A 22,974-nucleotide genomic window follows, 5' to 3' on the forward strand; every position below is an offset into this window, starting at 1 on the left:
CTGTAAAGTCTCAAAAACATGAATAACCAACACTCCTGCAAACATAATAAAACATTTGATGAAAAAAATCAGACTGTCTATAGCTTGGTATTATTTAAAATTTCACAACTTAGTCCCACTGTCCACATATGTGGACATCAATGTTTAGAAAAACTATTTGCTCTAGAAAAAAAATGTTTTTGCTTGTTAATTAGGTGCTAGTAGTTACAAATCCAAAAGGGAAATGGAAAATGCACACAGCAGTCACGCTCGGGTCTCAAGAGGTTAAAGCTTATGTAAACTGTCTCTTTTCTTGAGATTCCCCAGTGAAGACTCGTTTCCAAGAAGTTTCTCTTGTGGTTTTGATTCAGATTCATAATTTTCAAAACAAATTATTTAGACCACTTTGCAAAATGATTTGACAGATTCAAAAGAATTGAATAGATCAAACGATTCGATTTAAACAATCTGTTCGCAACTCTGACCTCGCTATTAAGCACTATTTCCAGTTGTATTATTTTTGTGGTTTCCAGATGCAAAAGTAATTAAATGGTCAGGAGAAATGTATCTGAAAATATTAATTTTCTCTTTACAATGTAGTAAAGCACAAGTCAACAGAAGTTTACATTTAGGCCTATATTCAGGTAAAGAATAAATACTCCAAAAGTCTACTTAAGTACAGAAACAAAGTATTTGTAGTCTTTTTCGTAATTATGTACCTCTGATCTTTCACAATAAGTAGTTAAGATAAAGCATGTCTTGAATTGTTTGTGAAACCTTGTTTTAAAACAATTGTTATTTTTGTAAATTCCATTTGGTGCTCCTAGTAGCGCAGAACTTAATTACAGATTTTACCTTGAAGGACAAATACTCAAAACAACTGAGAACTTCAATAGTAAACATTAACAATTTGAGGCAGATATGTGGGGCGGAGAACTGGGTCCCTTGCAAAGAGCTGGCTACTAACAAGGATTTTATTCAATTGCAGTTATGTACTCTGACCATGTCAATTGGGGAACAAAAGAGTTCACAGTGAAACCACTGAGAAGACCACAGAGAAGAAAAGCTAGCTAGCAGCCCAAAGGCCAAGGGCTGCCTGTTGCTATGGAAATCCTGAAATTATATACTTCCTGTCCCCGTCAGTGGGCCTAGAAATTAATTGTCCAAATTCAGTGTTGGAAAGACAGGACCCAAGGGGCTGAGATCGGCAAGGACTATTTCATACATTCAGTGACTGTCAAGACGTATTCCAGGATCAGTATCCTTAATGTGAAAGAAGGATCAAGGATCCATTGTGTTGTTTACACTACCTGGCCAATTCAAGCAAACAGTGAACAGGGTGACAGAAATGTCTCTTTTGTTTGGGTCCAGAGCAATGAAGACGAGATTTGTGTGACTTTTTTCAGCTTGTTTTACTACTTTCCGTAATCTCTCTTGAGTTGCAGGACCATAATAAACAATTCACGGTAGGAATTCTGCTTTACAAAGCTGTAGAAATACATTAGAGTAGCATGTGACTTATATTAAAGGTGACATTGTGTACAATGGCAAGAGGATAGTAACACAAGCAACATTATAAAATACAGTCAATTTAATTAAGACTTTCATGAGGAGAGAGCATGGCCCAAGACTGGGCCATTTGATAAGACTGTCCAATTACTGAAAGTGCAGCTGCCTCTGAGCTCCACATGTGTTTTCATTGGATTTTCAAAACCTATGCTGACTTAAGCCAACCAGCTGAGGAGCCCAACAGATGGAGGTTCATTCTTAAGATTAAGAATAAGCTCACTGCTGGCCTTATACACCCTAATGTCCATCAGCAAATGCTGTCTGGATGTCTCATGTGCAAGTTTACCAATTATAATCAAATGTAATAGTAATCGGGGTGGTGCGATGCCTAATGGTTTTAACATCTGCACCAGATTAGTTAACAATATTAGTTAACATGAACTAGCAATGAACAATACTTTTAAACCACTTATTTATTTTTGGTTAAAGGGATAGGTAACCCAAAAATTTTAATTCATACATTATTTACTCATATTCATTCCTTATTCATGAGTAATCCAGTTCATACAAATAAGGCTGGGTATAGAAATGCATGTCTTCTTCAACTTCAGACATGTTTTGTAAGTTTGGTTCTCTGGTTTGTGTGCAGCTGTGTTGTGTTTTCTGTTGTTAGTATCTCTGTGCCGGTCAGATTGTTCCCATAAAGCGAGTTTTCACTTGAACACCCCATGCCGCGAGAGGGGGCAGCATAACTGCTGCTCTCATGCACTCTCATGAAGGCACGTGCACAGGAGAACAACAGTCAGTCAAGATTTTTACTAAATAGTAAATTAGATTTCAGTTTGTTTCTCGCCAAACCTTATCAAATGCCTTCAGATCATGGCATGAGTCACATTGAATAATTTATTAGACTTCTGAATTATACTACTGCATCCTTTTAAAGCTTGAAAAGTTGGTCACCATCCACTGCCATTATATGACATCACTGGGCATATTTTCTTTGGGTCTTTAGTGAACCAGGACCTCATTTCACCCCCTGCACACCCTGTGTATCTCATGTTTATCTTATGTGTTATGTGTAGCTCAATATGTATTTGACAGCCAGTTGCATCTCAGGAAATTTCAGTGTGAACGTAATAAATTCTGTTCTAGATTTGTCCTGATTTGTTGCATTATCAGGGTACCCACGCATCCTGGAAAACCTGGAATTTTGTAGTGCAGTTTTCCAGTCATGGAAAAGTCATGGAAAATGAGAAAAATACCTAAATGTCCTGGAAAATATTTATAATAAAACTGTTTGACTGTGTGGCTAACATGGTTACATGTACATGGTTACATGGCCAGAAAATGCACATTGTGAAACAATAGCCCCTTTCACACATACAGCGTTTTTAAGAAAATGTACTGCAATTTTCAGGTTAGAGGTCATGTGTGAACATGACCCTTTTGAAAATACTGGTAAACTTTGCTCTGGCAATTTCCCTGAATGAGAAGTTGTATCATTAAATGTCCATTTTGATGGTATGTGTGAACAGTACATGTGATACATTTACCAGTTAAGGCAACCCAACGATTTTCCTGAAATTTACCTGGTTGCATGTGTGAAAGGGGCTACTGTCAACAGTTGACCATCATGAACGAAGCCCTGTACCATACATTCTCTGCTCATCTGCTGTTATCTCTGCTTTGCTCCGACGAAATAGTTTAAGTATTGATATAGCGAAAAATATTATTTTTTCATTCTAACATTGCTGTTGTGTTAACAACAAAAACATTTGTGTTGTAAAACAATGACTGACTGTCAGACCGCTGATTTTTTTGAAAATGAGTTCACAACACAGTAGCCTCATCACAATAGCGTGGTGATGTGGCCTTTACACCTTTACACAATTTTCAATAATAAATGTACAATCCGAGTCTGCTTTTACCGCAGTTACATGTAGGACCCTATGGAATCATTGAATCCAGTCATAAAAATGGCATTAGCTACTGTACAAATAATCAAATTAAAATTGTGATGTCCTAATGTCCTAATGATTTTTAAACTGGAAAAGGCTGTGAATTAATTAAATAAATATATAATCTGCATGTGCTGCATGCTTTAAAATGAATGTGTAATGATTTCAGAAAAAATATACCATAATTTACATCATGGCCTCTTGTGTGTTTTTGCTTAAACTACACCCGTTGGGCAAATAAAATATCCTGGAAATGTCCTGGAAAATTGCATTAAAAAGAGTGGGAAAATCTTTTTGATATATGAAAAATAAAACATCAAAATATATTTTATTTTATTATTTTCTAATTGTTTTGAAATATTTTGAAAATTTGACACTATCTGGCCATTTTGTAGATTCATTTTGTGATAGATGTAAGTGTCAGGTCTCTAAAGACCCGAATATATAAGAGTGTTTGATGAAATTCCCATGCATTTAAGGGTTAATTAAGATTAATAAATGCTGTTAAAGAGAGTCGCATGGCACCATGCGAGGTTTGGACGCGTGAATGGCAAGCTCTGCACACTTTGCTAGTCTTAATACTTTTTGTGTCATAAACCGGCGAGATTTGATACACCCTGATTCTTGACTGTTCTGGGAAGACAGTATGTCGAGGAATTCAAAATCCTCAGGCTCTGGAGACATTAAAAGACACTTACGTGCTCAAGCTGAAGCCCCTGAGCAGCAGGCCGAAAGCCCGAACCACAGCATTTTCTTGTTCCCAGACTTTGCAACAAGAATTCGACAAGAAAGAAACGTGATTGATTCAAGGAATGCAAGAAACTCTTACATCAACGGAAGGTCGCTGTTGCACTGATGTTCCCAGCCAAATTGAGAAAAGATACTAAGGATGGCCGCAAAATATTTTCATGTCCACAGCAAGCAATGTCCTTCATAAAGTCAATGGAATGAGTAAGTCATTTTGTGGTACTCTCAATGCAGCCAAGTGAGCCTGACTCACTGAACATCCACTTGACTGTCCAAAGAAACTGAGCGCCTTTTTTGTTTCTTTTTGTGCTGGTTCTGCCTAGCGGCTGGAGTTTGTTTTATGGAATAACACTCCGTCGGGACAGTTTGTGGATGAATCTGCACGTTCTTTGTGCTTATGCCTCCTATTGGCTGGAGTTTGTTTTGTGGAATATTTCTTGCAGGACATTGGAGTGATTGGGTCATTTGTTGCACTCATGTGGCAGCCGAGTGGGATGGCTCGCTGAACGTTCGTTTGACTGCCCGAGGAAACTGAATGGCTTTTTTTTTTTTTCTGTGTGTGTGTGTGTGTGCTGGTTCCGCTAGCGGCTGGAGCTTGTTTTGTGGAGGAACAGACCTTCGGGATAGTTATGTGGATGAATCAACACATTCTTTGTGTTTATTCCGCCTATTGGCTGGAGTTTGTTTTATAGATTATTTTCTGTTGTGTAATTCTGTCTCACAAAATTTGTATAGACGCAATCCGAGCAATCCGACTGCAAAGTTCTCACGGGGGCTCTCGTAGGTGTACATGGACTGTTTGAATTTAGAGGAGTGGACGCCAGTTGGTGCTGTCGTGCGCGGGGTTAATGCACACATTTTTCTTTATTCTGTTTTTTTTTTTTGTTTTTGTTTTTTGTTCTGGGGGATGTTTGGGGTTTGATTGTTGCACTAATGTTGGAATGTGGTTGTTATAATTTTATTTTTCACACACAATTAATTTTTTCTAATATGTCAAAATGTCAAATGTTAATATGAGTGGATTGTCTCTCTCCACATGGAATGTGAATGGGTTGGGGCACCCCATAAAAAGAAGGAAGGTTATTTCGTTTTTAAACATAAGAAATATGATATAGTGTTTCTTCAAGAAACTCATCTTTCCCCACAGGAAGCTGAAAAATTTGGGAAGATATGGGTAGACATGTTTTCTTTAGTACTGGCTCAAGTGTGAGCAGGGGCAGTCATTACACTGATAAGTAAGCATATAAAATTCAAATGTCTCAAACAGATTAAAGATAAATTAGGAAGAGTCATTATTGTTTTAGCAGAAATTCAGGGGCAAAGGTTGATTTTGGCTAATATTTACGCACCTAACGCTGATGATCAGGGCTTTTTTATAGATCTTAAAGGGATGTTGCAAGCCGCTGGCACCCCTCATGATATAATATTGGGAGGAGACTTTAATCTTTTGATGGACTCAGTCCTTGATCATAGTGAAGCAAAAGTGTGTAAACCCCCAAGAGCAACAGTGACGCTTCACAAGATGTGTAAATATCTTGGTCTTACAGATATTTGGAGACTTTTGAACCCATCTGGTAGGGACTAAATTTTTTTTTCATCAGTCCATAAGATTTATTCTAGAATAGATTTTTTTAATATAGATATCTAAGTCCCTCATTTCATCTGTTGTTGATTGCTCAATTGGAACCATCTTAATCTCAGATCACACCCTGGTGAGTTTAGAGGTGTTGCCACATACGGAGAAAAAGAAATCATATAGTTGGCGCTTTAATGTATCCCTTTTGCAAAATCCTGAATTTCAACAAATGTTAAAGGCAGAAATCAATGTTTATATGGAGACCAACTGGTCCTCAGTATCCTCTGTGGCCATGGCTTGGGATGCACTTAAGGTGGTTCTTAGGGGCTGGATCATACATTATGCCTCATTCATCAAAAAATACAAAGCACGAGAACTCGTGGAGTTGGAAGGGAATATTAAAAGTGCCGAGGCAGAGGTGAAGTGCCGGATGTCGTCTGATGGCCTCAATTGAATTGACTCAATTGAAATACAGATATAACACTATTTTGTCATGGAAGGTGTAGTTTTGGCTATTCAGGGAAAGACAGTCATACTTTGAGTCGGGGGACAAAGCAAGAAAACTTCTGGCTAGATATATAAAGCAGAGAGAGTCTCTTTCTATCATTCCCTCAGTGAAATCTGCTGGTGGTAAAGTTTTTACCTCAGCCGTTGATATTAATAATGCTTTTAAAGAATTCTATCTTGATCTCTCTAGCTCCATGTCTTCGTCTACTGATGAAGATATTAGAAATTTTGTGGAACCATTCGAACTCCCAAAACTGATGACTGAGCAAAAAATTCTCTTGATTCTGAGATAACTTTGGAGGTAATTACCTTGGAGGTAATTAAGGCCTTGCCTACAGGCAAGGCTCCAGGGCCAGATGGCTTTGCCAATTAATTTTTTAGATCTTATGTTACAGAACTGGCTCCACTTTTGTTATAAGTTTATACGGAATCATTAAAGAATGGAAAGCTTCCCCCAACCATGACACAAGCCCGGATCAGTCTGATTCTTAAAAAGGACAAATATCCAAGCGAGTGTAAGAGTTATCGTCCAATTTCCCTGATCCAGCTAGATGTAAAACTACTGTCAAAAATTCTGGCTAACCGATTAAGTAAAGTTATGACATTTCTTATACATATAGATCAGGTGGGGTTTATTCGGGCCCGCAGCTCTTCTGATATCATAAGGCATTTCATCAGTATTATGTGGTCAGTGGCGAATGATCAGACTCCGGTCACTGCCATCTCACTTGACGCTGAAAATGCGTTTGATATGGTAGAATGGGATTATCTTTTTAAGATTTTGGAAATATACAGGTTCGGGAATACTTTTTTTGGATGGATTAATTACGTTATAGACACCCGAAACAAATGGATTAATTTCAGATTATTTTACTCTGGATAGGGGCACCCGGCAGGGTTGCCCTCTTTCCCCATTATTGTTTTGTTTTGCCCTGGAACCATTAGCAGCTGCGATAAGAAAGGAAGATGATTTTCCAGGGGTGGTGGCGGGAGGTAGGGCGCATAAGCTTTTGCTTTACGCAGATGATATTTTATTATTCATCTCCGACCCCACTAGATCTATGCCTTGCTTCCACAGAATAATAATTCCTTTTCTAAGTTCTCAGGATACAGAGTCAATTGGTCTAAATCCGAAGCTTTGTCTCTGACAGCGCACTGTCCAGCGACGGCTTTTCAACCGGGCATCTTTCAGTGGCCCAAACAGGGAATTAAGTATTTGGCCATTTTATTCCCAGCAAATTTGTGTGATTTAGTTAGTTCACTTTGACCCCTTAATAAAAAGGTTTTCAAGCGATGTGGGCAGGTGGGCTTCTTTACATTTATCTATGATTGGGAAGGGTAATGTTATTAAAATTAATTGTATTCCAAAATGTAATTACCTGCTACAATCTCTCCCTGTAGATGTCCCCCTCTCTTATTTCAAGCAATTTGATAGCATAGCGAAGTCCTTCATTTGGAATAGTAAACGTCCCAGATTACAATTCAGTAAATTGCATAGGCCAAGTGACAAAGGTGGGCTAAACCTACCCAAGATTTTGTTTTATTATTATGCATTCGGTCTCAGACATTTGGCTCATTAGTCGCTTCCACCTGAGAGAGCCCCTCCCTGGTTCTGTATTGAACAGGAAGTTATTGCCCCTATTTCGCCATTGCAAAGCCTTTCTATCAAACTAACTGGAGAAGTTAATTTATACCCCATTATCTCGCATTTGCACTCGGTATGGACAAAAGTTTCCAGAGTGTTTAATTTGGACATTTTTTTAAATATTGCTTCGAGCATATGGCTGAACCCAAAATTATGTATTAATAAGTCCCTATTCTGCTGGTCAGAGTGGATTGTGAGGGAGGTTAATACGCTCGGTGACCTATATGAGAGTGGAGTGTTGAGATCCTTTGAAAATTTGGTTCAACATTTTGGGATTCCCAGATCTCAGTTCTTTAGGTATTTACAGCTGCACCATCTGCTTTGTACTATTTTTGGGAGTAGTATACACCCCCATAAAGCGGCAGATACTCAGGGAGTGGTGATTACTGCTTTTGGAAAAGGTCATGAGGCATCAGTGTATTACTCCCTGCTAATTCAGAGTCTGGGGGACAAAGCTTTAACTTCTATCAAGAAAGATTTAAACTTGGTATTGGAGGAGAGAGTGTGGGCTAGGATTCTAAAAAATGTCATGTCTGTATATAGATATGCAAGGGTGCGCCTTATGCAATTCAAGATTTTACATAGATTCTATTGGACCCCCTCTAGATTGTATAGGCATAGGAATTTTTGTTGAAGATTCAGAGTTTTGTATGTGACGTGTTGGGCACTCGGGTTTCGTTTTGCCCCAGACTCTGTGTTTTGGGCGATGGGGCGGTCATCGATATAAAATTGTGTCGATAAAAAATTGGGTCCTGACCAGTGTTATGACAGGCAGACAGATTGTTTTAAGGGGATGGAAGTTAGCTGGAGCGCCCTCATTTCGGGAGTGATGCATGGAGATGGGGAGGGTGGCAGCTTTCGAGGAGGTGTCGTGTAGAAGGCTGGGGGTCTGGGCTTCGTTTGATGGGAAAAGGGGCAGTCATTTGACGTTTTTGGGGGACTCTCATTGAGGGAATGTGGAGAGAGAGAGACGCAGTTTTAGATGTGTATGATTATTGTTATATTAATTATTATTATATATATTTTATTTATTTATTTATTATTATTTGTGTGAGTGTGTGTGTGTGTGTGTGTGTGTGTGTGTGTGTGTGTGTGTGACCACGGGGATGTTTGTTGGGGGTCGGGGTGGGGTTGATTGGGGAGGGGGAGGGGTAGTAGTGGGAGTTAAATGTTGATTCATTGTATATATGTTTTGTTTTTCTTTGTCATCTCTATGAATCTATAAAAATGTTAATCTTAAAAAAATAAATGCTGTTAAAAAGTATTGATCGTTGTTAGTTTATGATACCTAATGCATTTACTAATGTTATTAAATAGAACCTTTTAGTAAAATGTTTTATTTTTTGGAAGTAACAAGTAAAATTACATGTTATCTTTATAATTTACACCATAGTACCAGAATAACTTTTTCAAAGAAGTAATGTCTGTATCTTCTCTATTCAGTTAATACATTTTCTGTCAAAGACAATTTTAAAAACCTCTCCCTTCCCTATAATATAGTGAAGTAGGCCTATGTGGTTACTTAAAAAAAACAAAAAAACAATCCTCAATAATAGCCGATTTTCCACCATTGGGCCGAACGGTTCTCGTTCTGAATGGTTCTCGTTTCGTGCTGATCCGGGCCAGTTGGCAGGTTACGGTTTCTTTTCCACTGTGCTGCTTGAATATACGTAACAAATACCTCAGTTGGCGACGACGTGAGAGGTAAACACTGGAGCGAGTGCACTATGGAGAATGTTCACATATTCCAGTTTTTAGGACTGCTTTTCCTCCTGGTTTTTACTCTGCTAAAGCAAATGAAAGACATGTCACAAAAAGAAAAGCAAAGAGAATAAGGCGGGAGGTTTACCATCATTTGCTGAGAGGTTGTGCATGCCACTGGACACGAACACAAAGAAAAGTTTAAGTTCCCAGACTAGCTAAAAAGGACATAAATTGACAAAATATAATACGAGTAATATAATTATATATTATATACATTTTAATGAGCTAACCATCATCATAAAATCATGGAGATACACCAAACATACAGTACACTATTTTTTATTACATTTTATTAACCTCACCATAGCATAATTTGCAAGTTACCTAGAAACAAATGAGTTACCTTGGCAATGGCAAATGACAATTGCGAGTCGCCACATACTAAAGCCATTCCACCAGCACGGTTAAGCACGGTTAGCTAACTGTGCTGAGAAATGTGGGCCGAGAATGGTTTTTAATCGTGTGGTGCCGAAATGTGCTTAAGTAGAAATGCTACTGGAACCATTTCTCACCCTGCTCAGAACCGTTCGGCTCGATGTCAGAAAGGCAGCTAAGTTAGGGATAATGTAAAGTCAGCCATTGTTATCGCAAATTATTACAAGGGTCCCTGGAATACTCAATTCTGATATCCAGGTATTGCGAATCATCTATCCTACTTCTCATATCACTCTATGATCTCAACTCATATCATTGTTTCATTTCCATTTACTTATTTGTTTGGCAAGTAGTCTTTAATAAACTGGATAATGAGCATTCAGACAGTCATTTTCACAAAATACTGTAAACACCACCAGAACTCCAACGCAAAATGGAGGTGAAAATCAGCTGTTCAGCGATTTCTTTCTTCTCACATAATAACATAATTTCAACATAAATCAATATTTCATGTCCATTTACTTATTTGTTTTGCCAGTAGTCTTGTAATAAGCTGGATATTGAGCAGTCAGGCAGTTAATTTACAAAATACTGTAAACGCCACCAGAACTCCAACGCAAACCAGAGGTGAAAATCAGCTGTTCAGCTATTTCTTTCTTCTCACATAATAACAGAATTCCAATGCAAATCAATATTTTATGTCCATTTACTTATTTATATGGCAAGTTGTCTTTTAATAAGCTGGATAATGAGCTGAATAAACGAAAGGTAGAATTCAGCTGTTCGCCGATTTCTTCTCACATAATAACATAATTTCAACACAATGAGAGAGAATGGTGACTGAGGCTGTCATTTTGCGTAACATCTCCCTTTGTGTTCCTCTGAAGAAATAAATGATGACAGAATTTTCATTTTTGTGTGAACAATCCCTTTAAGCAAGGCATTTAGCCCTAAGTTGTGGGACTTTCCCTAAAATATAAATTTACTTTAAGTCAGTGTTGATAAATAAGTCAGCTAAATTAGTCAATGCAGGCCTAAATGTATTCCATGCTAGCCTCCCTCTAAATCTCGATCTCAGACAACCTGTTTAACAGGAGCCAGGGACACAGTTGGTTGTTATGTCAAAGCATGAAAAGTGGAACTGTACAACACCGCCTAAGGTCGCAGTAACCCAGCCCTTTGACCGCCATCAACAGGCACTATCTAAAGTAAACATAAGGCCCACAATTGATGGAAGGGTACTCCCTGCTCACGCACCTACAAGGACTACCGATCTTGCAGAGCATTTTATCTCTTATTAATCTCTACGACGAACCAGAGAGGTGGAGGATGCCTGCATTACTTCCTTATAAACCCCCTCTCCACAGACAAAGCCCCATTAGAATAATAAAGACTTCACTTTAGATTCAAATGCCCAGGGTTTGAAAGTTTTTTTTTATTTTATAAGGTTAAGGAGAGCAACCTTAATTAGGACCAAGGGGGCTGGGCTAAGGTGGGAAACTGAACTGAACCCCTTTTTCACTGTAGTGTTCCTGTGGAAACCATGAAGCAGAGAGAGAGAGAGAGAGAGAGACTCTCCACCTTTCCCAGATGTGCAACAGCTGCATCAAGTAAGCGAGTAAGCCCAGACTTGCGGAGGAGAAAACTCTTCCTCATGCCAGGCTGAGAAGTCAGTCCTTCTAGAACGGAGGCCCTTTCAGCGACTGCATAGCGGTGAAGCAAAACCCATGCATATCCTGCTTGTGTAGCGCTGTCTGCCATGCTGTTATTTCGACTATGAGATGAAAATATATGCTTGTGGTTACTGGTCCCTGCCTATGGCAAACTTATACATACTGTCAGTTCTCTACTGTAAAAAACATACTCATGACTACAGTGATGTAATGGTATAGCACATTATTAGATTATTTAAAGGAGTAGTTCTCCCAAAAATTTAAATTCTCTCATCATTTACTCACCCTTATGCCATCCCAGATGTGTATGACTTTCTGTCTCCTGCATAACACAAAGTTTTTTAGAACAATGTCTCAGCTTTGTTGGTCCTTACAATGCAAGTAAATGGTGACAAGACCTTTGAAGCTCAAAAGATCACATAAAGGCATCATAAAAGTAATCCATAAGAATCCAGTGGTTAAATCTATGTCTTTAGAAGTGATATGATAGGTGTGGGTAAGAAACAGATCAATATTTAAGTCATTTTTTACTATAAATCTCCACTTTCACTTTCACATTCTTTCACATTTTGAAAAAAAAATTACTATACCTATCATATCGCTTCTGAAAACTGGAGTCTTATGGATTACTTTTATGTGATTTTTGGAACTTAAAAAGTTCTGGTCACCATTCACTTGCATTGTATGGACCTACAAAGCTGAGATATTCTTCTAAAAAAATCTTTGTTTGTGTTCAGCACAAGAGAGAATGTCATACACATCTGGGATGGCATGAGGATGAGTAAATGATGAGAGAAATTTCATTTTTGGGTGAACTGTCCCTTTAAGGGTGAAGTAGGTCATTTTTTCCAAGTTAAAATACTTTCATCTATCACAACTATCGTCAGCTATAAGTAAACCATTTGTAGGTTGATTCTCCTGAAATGTGGAAACACTGTGGCGCTATCAAAGCATTGCTATGTCTGTTTGAGCACCCCGACGAACCCGACACAAGCTTAAACAATGGCCTGAGTTTGAGGCAAGGTTATATGTTCGTCCGAGCAATGGAAACAGGGGAGTGTTCTGGAAATTGGTCAGTTATTATTCATGCAATTCCGTTTTGTCATGCTAGTGATGAAGAGATTATACACTTCACCTTGGGCCAGTAAAAATAAAAGTAGCTAAACAGCAACTACGACATGTCTGCATATTTGTTCTGTCCGCCTTTTGAATAAACACAAAGAAACTCAGCCAGATGCACTCACACGCTTGTCCTGAACTGGACCAGATGATGAATTCAAATCCACATGCTCAACCATGGTCTTATTATGTAACGCGAATGAGGATTGTATCTCTTTAAATCATAAATAGTTTGTGGACTGACTTAATGGGATTACATTGTAGGGAAGTATATTTTGATGTCTGTTTAAAAAGTGCCCCATGTGAGTCTTGTGAGAGGTAAATTGGGTCACTAATCATATGAAAGGAGACAATGGTCAATTCGAGGAAAACAGACACAGTAAAAGCAAAGCACTGACTTAGAAAAATACAATTGGTGCCTTGTTCTGAGAACTGAGAAATGTATGGTTATTTTCTCTTAGTTAGCAAGCTTGGATGAAGTCTCACTATAGCTTCTGAGGAGCTTTCGAGCACGTGTATTGCTAAAAAATAAACCTTTATGGAAAAAACCTGGACAGTCAAACCTCTGATTGGATCATTACGTCTGACCTCAGATAGCCCTCAAAAGAACCAGTCACAGACCAATGCATCTGTTCATGGTTGTCTAGATAGTTAGAGAGTTAAGGCTGTTATAACACTCAAGAGTCCAGACTAACAAACAATTACATATTATAGCTTTGATGATCTGTCATTGCTGAGTCCAATGTGCATCTTAAAATTTAAAAAGCTTTTCAGTTAACTTCAAGGGTAACAATGTGAATTTGCTAATGATGTTGAATAAAGTATTGCATTTGGATGGCACTTTTCTAGGAACCCATATATGTACCAACTAGACCTAAATTACTTCAGTGATACTTGCCGGTGTAAAATTCGCTGCCACATTGCTAGGGTTTTGTGGGTGGTTGCCAGGTCATTTGCTATGCGGTGGCTAAGGTGTTCTGAGTGGTTTTAACATGTTGCTATGTGGTTGCTAAGGTGTTGCTTGGTGGTTGCTAGCTGGTTGTTGAAGGGCCATTGTTTACTAGTCCAAGTCAAAAGAGCCCACCCCTCTTGTATTAATGACTTTGAATATCTATGAAGTCTATGGCTAGGTTCCAACATTTATGTCTATGGGTTAATTATATAAGTCTATAAGTCTGATTGCTAAGAAAAGTAAAAGCATGCCTCTTTTCAACATGCCACACAATTTGAGGCAACATGTCCGTAGCACAAAAGGATATGCACCAAAGTGTAAAATTTAGGGTAAGTGATATGTTTCAATCCCTTCCCCTAAGTATGAACAATAGTAATAGACTTAGAAAGCACCACTAATAACTACCGATAACCACCATCAAAGTTTTATTTAGATGTTATATACAGTATCACATTAAATGGCAGAAGAAAAAGGAATCTCACCTTGAGACTGAGCAAACTCTTCAGGACTCCAACTCTCTGCTACTTCACTGGCAACCATGGCGATGATGCCAACGCAGGCCAAACTCCTCCACACCGTTTCCATGGTTACTACAGCAAGCTTCAGTGCGGTGCCCAGCCCTCTGTCCCAACATGTCTTCTGCCCTGTGACGGCCCACACTCACCAGAGTGATGCACTGTATTCAGGGGCCATAGTGGCTTCACTTCAATGCGGATCCTGTCTTCGCCTCTCAGAGTTGGAGGTGGAGGGGGAGCAGTTCTAAGATGTGTATGACCAGGGCTCATTAATTTGAAGAGCCTCCCTATTGAGAAAAAAACATGTTAGATAGATGCAGAGGGGAAAAGGAGAGAGAATTAAGAGTCCCTTGACTAAATGGTCCCCTTTGACCGGTCAAACATAATGGCTTGGGAGGCTGTTGTTCACTGTTTGTGTTCACCCCTAGCTGAGTTAATCAATCATTCCTCTGATCACATCCAAGGAGGAAAAACATGCTTTCCCTATTGCTCTTCACTCTATCCCTCGATGGAAGAGCACACGCTTTGTGTGTATGTGGGGGGGGGGGGGGGCTAGGGTTGCCACCCGTCTTGTAAAATACGGGATCGTCCAAATACGGGATTTGCTTGTAAAGCTGTTCAAATGGCGTCACGGTGAAATCGTTCCAGACTGCCAATTTAACACTGATATAAGTTGGAAAATTTGCTTATGATGGGTAAGGGACTGTCTGAAAAGTTCACACATTGTGCTAAAACGTGCTAATACTGTGGAGGGTGTGGTAAGGGACCATCTGAAAAGTCCACAAATGGTGGTAAAATTGTGGAGTGTTTTCTATATAAATGTTCAATAAGATCAGACAATGTATGAATACAATTATAAAGACAAGTACAGGTGAAGGAAAAAAAATAAACAAATAAAATAAATACAAATTATAAAAAAATAAAAATATATGTATAAACCATCCAAAATGTATACATAAATAAGTTAAAGAAGACAAATAATCGAAAAAATTAAAATAAATATATTTTAAAAATATAAATGATGTATTTTTTTTATTATTTTTTATAAGTCATGGGTCAGGAAAGTTCTCATTTTAGCATATAAGAAAGGATATAAAATTTTTTATTAATTACGTATATTAACCCAACACATTTATTGCTAAAACTGTGGAGGATGTGGTTAGGGGCCGTGATCCCCCCCACCCAGGTGTCATCTATGGGTGGGACAGGTGGGACATGTCCCTACCACTTTTTGCCTTGGCTAATTTTGTCCCCACCACTTTTTAGCTTTGTCAGGTAAGTGAAAGTGGCGATCCAGCGCTGGAGTTTATTTTTTTATTTTATGATGAGTCCTCTATGCAGCTGTTATTACTGTAGTGATGTTGAGTGACAGTCTGCACTGATGTTCTCTTGTGCATCAAGACATGCAATCAGCACTCTACTCACTCAGTTGTTCTGCTGCTCAAGCTCTTTTCCAGTTAAATCGTAAAGCAAAATGCAAACAGCTCATGATATACAGTACATCCACTCAGTACTGATGCAATCTTAGTTTATCCAAATAAAAAGCTATATTTAGGGTGGATTAGAACCCAGAACTCCTGGTATTAGAGAAGAAAACATTATCATGAGACTATTGAGTCAATCTAGCTAAAGTTGTATTGATCTTTGCATTTATCCACTGACTATCAAAATCCCAGCACTAACAGTGTTAGATATATGGATGAAATTAATAAATTAATTATGCGAAATATGTATTGGAATGCTTAAAATGGTCATCAAGACTGACTATATCAAAACAGTAAAATACTTTTTTTAATTATCTGCACATAACGTAATTTATATTCATGAGTTTTGCCACTTCGTGACATCACAACCCACCTCCCCCTAATAAAAACTGTCACCATCACTTTTTATAACAAAGTGACACTCCTGGGCACTGCTGGTCCATGCAAGAGCCACAAATTGGAATATACTGTATATTAGACTACTTATTTTTTATATGGATTAAGATTAAATAATTAGGTATTATGTGTAATATACAATGTCTTATCATTTGAACATGTTAATTTTCAAATGGTGGTTAAACTGACGCTCCAATAACATTGTGAAATGTCAGTGATGTCATCTCCCTTGAACTCTTAGTTTGGAGATGTAAGCTTGGAGCAAGACAGTTTCAACTTGCGTTCAGCTCATGCTCGCAATCCAATGTGGTACACAAAGAATTAAAAAAATTAGACAGAGTGCTACCACAGCTATATACTGTAAACTGGCTATTATTTTATTAAAAAAATACCATGTGAAACAGTATGCAATATGCAACAAAATATGTTTGAAACTGCAGTGTGTTACATTGTATTCACATAAACTCATTATGTTTTATGTTAAATTTAGTAAGTAAATCATTGGTATCTGATGAAAAAAAAAGTCAAGAGAAAGATATTACTGTAAGATTTGTGGATGATATTGTCCACGGTTCAATTGTCACTCTGGAAATTGAAGGTCAAGATGAGACCTCTGCCCTTGTTGGATACAGAACCTAGTGCAGTGTACGTGTTGTATACTGCACATTTTGGAAAATGCAGTTCCAGGTCATCCGGGTATTGCATGGATGCTAAAAATGTGAATAGTGTACATAAAGCATTTTGCAAAAATAGTATGAGCAATATGGTAGTACTCTATCCTGAACATAGCAATATACAAGATGCAGACTAATTGGTATGTTTTCTTCAACATCACTTTTTGTGATGAAATAAGCTCTACTTCCTCTGCTTCCCCCACTCCCCATTTTGCTTTCTTTCTTTCACTATCCTTCCCTCACTCCATGCTTTCTTCTCTAGAAAGAGACGCCATACCAGTTTCGATGACTGACGAGAAACCTAGTGCAAGCAAAGGTAATCAAGAGCAGATGGGAAATTATTTGGTGACATAAGGATGCAAGTTGCCTCCTGATGAAAAAAAGGGACGAACTCAGCTGCAGGAGAGAAAACCTCAGGGGGATGAAGAAGGAAAGTGGGTAAGAGTGAGAGGAAAAAAAAGGGAGAAGGAAAAAATAGAGCGATTGCACACATATTTGTCCATATGGGATGACTATTCCTGACCAGTACCACAAGGCAATGGCAAAAGTTTGCTATTTACTGTGTGTGTGTGCTTTGTCTTATTTCTAGGGAAATACTTTTTTGGAAAGTTATTTGAAACCACTGTGCAAAACTCATCCAAGAAATCGGTTGCCTCAAAATAAGCAACATTAAGCTTCTTGACATACTATTACGTGCCTTTTCATAAAAATAAAAAAATGCAACACCAACAAATAGGTCAAGACCCAAAAGTGGCCTCAGAGGAGAACAGGTTGATGCTGGTTTTAAGTTCACTCATTTCCTATGAGCTGCATTGAAACAGCTTAAGTGCAGCAAGTAATCTTAAAACACTAAGGCGTCTTTGTCCCCTACAAATAGTGATGGACCACAAGCCCCGGTGATCTCCACACCCTTCCAACGCCCCCAGGCTTGTTCCTGTTATTTCCTGCTTGGCAAAAGCCTCTTTACTTACATTACCTCTTGTTAGAGACTTGTTTTATTGCAAAGTTTTTAGACTCACAGCGAGATCAGTGTTTTTTATTAAAACATTGTCTAATCTTGATCTTGGCATAGAACGGTCCAGGATTTGGTCCCCCATGTTCTTCATTTGTGTGTCATGAACTACTCTGCTTCAAGGCTTGCGCGACTCAAAAAGGAACTATTAGAACATTATAATATTAGAGCAAAAGAACAGAAAATTAAGAAAAGAGGGAGGAAAAAATCTCGCAACTTTTCCAGTGAATTTTTCTCTTGTCTTTTTGAGATAAAACACTGGCTCACACGTAGGAGAAAGAGCGCAAAGCCCACAGAAAGACACAACCTTGTAGTGCAACATCTCCTCCAAAAATTTCAGCTGTGACCTTGGAGGAATTGAAGTTCGTAACTGGCTGTTCTAAGGGGGCAAATCAAGACTGTGTTGCAACTGTGAGCTGAAGATGGTGTGTCAACATATAGTGGTTGTGACACAGAATTTCAGGAAGGGACTTGTAATCTGGTAGTGTAGACATAAGGTATGAGAATGTGTGTGATCTGAGACAGTGAGAAGCAGCTTGTGCTTTCAGACTACACCAGCGAAGTCAGGGAGCTATCAGGCACGAGTAAGGCGTTGGTAATTAAACCCATATGACAGACTGAATGTAAAGGGTTCTCTGCAGTGGAGAACTCTCTCTCTCTCTCTCTCCATGTTTTGTTTTTTTAATCCAGTGTGCTGGAAAGCACTCTCTCCCCGTTCCACACTGCTGCAAGTAGTGCAATCCTCTCTGGTAACTAGGCATTCTCTCTTCATCTCCATTTGGATAACATACAAGCAGCAAGTCTCTTGCTGCTCAAAAACAGCTGATATTAACAAAAAGCTGGTATCAGTTTCAAATAAACAAACAAAAAGAGAGAGCACAAACAAGGGAATTGAGATTACAATTAGTTATACACAGTCAGCAGAAGTGATTTATGTAACAACCGTTAATGAACTCTGAATCAAACAACAGAGACCATAATGTGAGAGTTATTCATGACCGGCTGTGGCTTTCAAATCTCTCAAAACACACACCTCTGAACCAGCCAGATTCTACTGCACTTTACTTGCCCTATAACTGTTTTGTTTTTAAATATAATAGTTTGTTTATTTTATATGATATTTATATGGAAGATGTAAACAATGAGCATTTTCAGTATTCTTCATTCCCTGCAGAGTGAGAGCCATACAGTCCACCAGTAGAGGGTGATAGCATAGTGGATAAAGATCTAGGTTGAGACTGTTGATCTAGGAAGTGTGGCATGTGAATTTGAGAGTTAAGGATTATATTTTTTGTCCATATATTCTACCACCATTGTTTGTTTTAGAGCAAAGCATTTTGAACAATGGTTGCTCCTGAGGAACAGCAGGGTTCCCAAACTTTTTGGGAAATAAATTGCCACCCTGAAAACCCTAATTAGTTGACTCTACTGTTTTGACTGAGTAAACTCGTTTCCTCAATTGAATGGAGTAATGGCATCTCCCAAACTTATGTAATTAAATTCAATTAACTTGGTGTTCATATAGAATGAATTTACCTATATAAGTTGAGGTAAGTAGATTTAACTTAAGAATTGTAATTGATTCAATCAAACAATAGCACAGCTCACATTAAGATCATAAATGATTCTAGGTCAGTCTTTAAATACATTTATAATTGTATATGCACATATACCTGCACTTTAACTGCATATACACAAAAGAGTCAATAGAGTCCAACTTGACCAAATGGGACACTGATCACCCTAATGGTGACATCACACGAAACAACTATTTGCAACAAAACAACATAATACTACAAGACCTAAAACCTCTATAAATTCCAAATTACAACTATTTAAATGCCCCATAACTTCCCTTTGACTGAGGAAACATAATTAAATAATTCAATAGCATTGTGGGTATTCATGTGATCCTGACATGGCAGCCCCCATGTGTGGACCCTCTCCATGTAGAATAAAACAGCTTTTGTAAGATTACTGATATGACTGGAGTCTTCATTTTAATGTGAGTGGTAATGATTTCCTATATATATTGCAAAATTGCAATTCATGTCTTTAGGAATTAAACTTTTTTAATGAGGAAAAAGTAACTGAATACACCTTTAAGACAACTTGATATTTCAAGTAATACAACTTTAGGGTTTACAGTGTCCAGGGTTGGGAGGGTTACTTTTGAAATGTATTCCACTACAGATTACAGAATACATGATGTAAAATGTAATTTGTAACGTATTCCGTTAGATTACTCAAGGTCAGTAACGTATTCTAAATACTTTGGATTACATTTCAGCACTGGTAGATTTTTTAATGTATTTTTTTTCACCCAATTTGGAATGCCCAATTCCCAGTGCGCTTTTAAGTCCTTGTGGTCGTGTAGTGATTTGCCTCAATCCGGGTGGCAGAGGACGAATCCCAGCTGCCTCCGCGTCTGAGACCGCCAACCTGCGCATCTTATCACATGGCTTGTTGAGCGCGTTGCCACGGAGACATAGCGCGTCCACGCTCAACTCACCATGTGCCCCACTGAGAACGAACCACATTAAAATGACCACAAGGAGGTTACCCCATGTGACTCTACCCTTCCTAGCAACCTGGCCAATTTGGTTGCTTAGGAGACCTATCTGGAGTCACTCAGCATGCCCTGGGATTTGAACTAGCAAACTAGTGAACTCTAGGGGTGGTAGCCAGTGTCTTTTACCACTGAGCTACCCAGGCCCCCTTTTCAGTTGTTTTGACTATAAAAACTCTGCCAGTACAGTAAGACAAAATACACACGTTAAAAATACATTCTCTGCAAAACCTCTATATCATATGCAGTGTTATTTCTAAAACAAGATAAATCAAATTGATCTTGTTTTAAGGATTTTTATATATTTTTACAGGAAAACAATAAAAAAATATTTTCAAGAATACCTTTTTTGCCCTAATATAAAAAGGTCTTACTAGAAAAAAAGAAATTATGATCCAACATGAATTTTCTTGATAAAAAAATATGATTGTGCCTGGTAACATGTGCATCTAAAATGGCTGGAAATAGCATTTTAGCTTAGCGTAAAGCTGACAATTTACACAAGGTTTATTTCTATTTCTTCTGCTCCAAACTTCAAACTTACTCCTCTGTCTGCTCGTATGAATGTAACACATCATAAGAAAGTGTTTCACCGCTGTTCAAATGCACTTTGGATCGTATCATTTATATGTATAAATGTTTTCCATCTGAAAGGACTAAATATTAAATGAAACAAATGAAAATAAAATGCAAAGTAATCTCTTCGGTAATCAAAATACTTTTTGAATGTAACTGTATTATAATTACCAATTATTTAAATTGTAACTGTAGTAGAATACAGTTACTAATATTTTGTATTTTAAATACGTGATCCCGTTACATGTATTCCGTTACTCCCCAACCCTACCAGTGCATTACTTCTACATAATTTTTGACCCCTGGGATTACTTGATAAGAATTTTCAAAAAATCATCACTTTCGAAAATACATTTATAGCCAAATTAAAATATGTTGAAGTTGAGCATAACTAGACAAATTTATATACATTTTCATGACTTCTCTGTGACTTATTGCTATCCTATTAATTTCCATAACTTTTCAAGGCCTGGAAACCAGCTAGCCTATTTAAAATACTCTAATATTTCAAGATTTTCCATGACCGTGCGAACCTTGGAACAATCCTTAAAAGTAATTAACCACAGGTTGGCTTGGATAAAAAGTATTCAATATCTTAATAAAAAATCATGATGATCTGGTAGTAGCCTAACCATCCTAAATGACAAACTTCAACCAAATTTGACAAAATGTAGTATGTCCAAACTCCATGATAGGCTACGATGTAAATATCAGAGTAGGTATAAGGAAAAGTTTGATATTTAAGTCTAAATATTGCAAAGGCTATGATAACAATTGTCGGACTCGTTGTTTCCAGCAGCTTCCCAAAGCTCGCCAAACTCTCTCCATCAAGACGCGCACGGACAGGCGTGGAGTCGCGCCAGGAGACGCGCTCGCTCTACCTGACAGGGAACAGGTCTCCTGCGAATCCTCATCGCCAATTTACGCAGTAAACCTACATCAATTATCCAACTTTTAAACTTCCAAAATATGCCTTGAAAAGTCAAATGCTTCATTTTAATGCTTTCATTGCGGAGACGATTGCTCAGGAATTTTAATTTTTTTGTCTACCAGTCATCGGCTATTCCTTTTTCTATAACAGCTATAATCACGGATGTGGCAATATTACAACAGCATATAATTTATAAAGTGTCCTAAGCAACTGAAAGCCTTCCTTACAGACTCCTGGCAAACCATCGATCCTGAACCCCTAAGACAAAGAGAGATATTTCTTTTTTCTGCTAAAGTGATTACCAGCAGGTCTGACAGCGCTGCGACCTCCATCATTAAGCTGGAAGTAACTATTTAGACATGCATGCTTATCCCTGCAATGAACTTTGCAAAGTTTACATTAGAAATAGGAATGATTGACATTCACTATTGCATTGCATCCATTTGCACATTTTAAAATAATACAAGTGTGAACGTACAAAGTTTTTCGGAAACTACCTCACCGTTGTATTGTCCAGGTATGTGCAGTCTGGCGACCCCTGAGAATTCCCGACCTTCGTCCGGTCTGTCGCCTCCTTCGACACCGGTTAGTTAAGCTGCCACATACTTAGATGAGCCGGTATACTGTGCTCTGATGTGGTGTGATTTCCCTGCTGCCTTCAGTCTAACTGCTGAAGAGAGGAACTAAGTTCTGCTTGCGCGATGTTCTTTTGAACTGGTTCTTTTTAATGATTCGATCGAACCGATTCTTACAGCGTTTGGCTATCACTCGACTCTGGCAGCAAGAACAACGCAACATTTGGCGCAATTCATATAAGGTAATCGAAAAAAGTGTCCGTTTTAATGTTATGTAACAAAAATCCCGCGCGGGGACATCTGCCAACACTTCAGAGCGAATCCCTTTTTTTAAACCGGTTAATTTGAAACGAACTGTCCGAGAGAACCGATTCTTTCAAATGAATCGCACTTCCTCATGCTACTGCGCTCTCTGCACAAGCAGCTCACAGGAAGTGC

At 38.3% G+C, this 22,974-nt stretch overlaps 1 protein-coding gene across 3 annotated transcripts in view; it reads right to left on the reverse strand.

Moving 5' to 3' along the window:
- The window catches only part of LOC127415269 (A disintegrin and metalloproteinase with thrombospondin motifs 10-like), a 116,129-nt gene extending 93,511 nt beyond the window's left edge, over window positions 1-22,618 (reverse strand). For all 3 annotated transcript variants that reach the window (XM_051653954.1, XM_051653952.1, XM_051653953.1), the window contains exons 1-2: window positions 22,464-22,618; window positions 14,287-14,606 (exon numbers count right to left, since the gene is read on the reverse strand). In XM_051653954.1, coding sequence (XP_051509914.1) covers window positions 14,287-14,389 — 103 coding nt within the window. In that variant the 5' untranslated portion in view covers window positions 14,390-14,606; window positions 22,464-22,618. The remainder of the gene's footprint in view (window positions 1-14,286; window positions 14,607-22,463) is intronic.
- Between the last annotated feature and the right edge of the window lie 356 nt (window positions 22,619-22,974).

Source organism: Myxocyprinus asiaticus, chromosome 24 (genome assembly GCF_019703515.2).
Source record: "Myxocyprinus asiaticus isolate MX2 ecotype Aquarium Trade chromosome 24, UBuf_Myxa_2, whole genome shotgun sequence".
NCBI lineage: Eukaryota > Metazoa > Chordata > Actinopteri > Cypriniformes > Catostomidae > Myxocyprinus > Myxocyprinus asiaticus.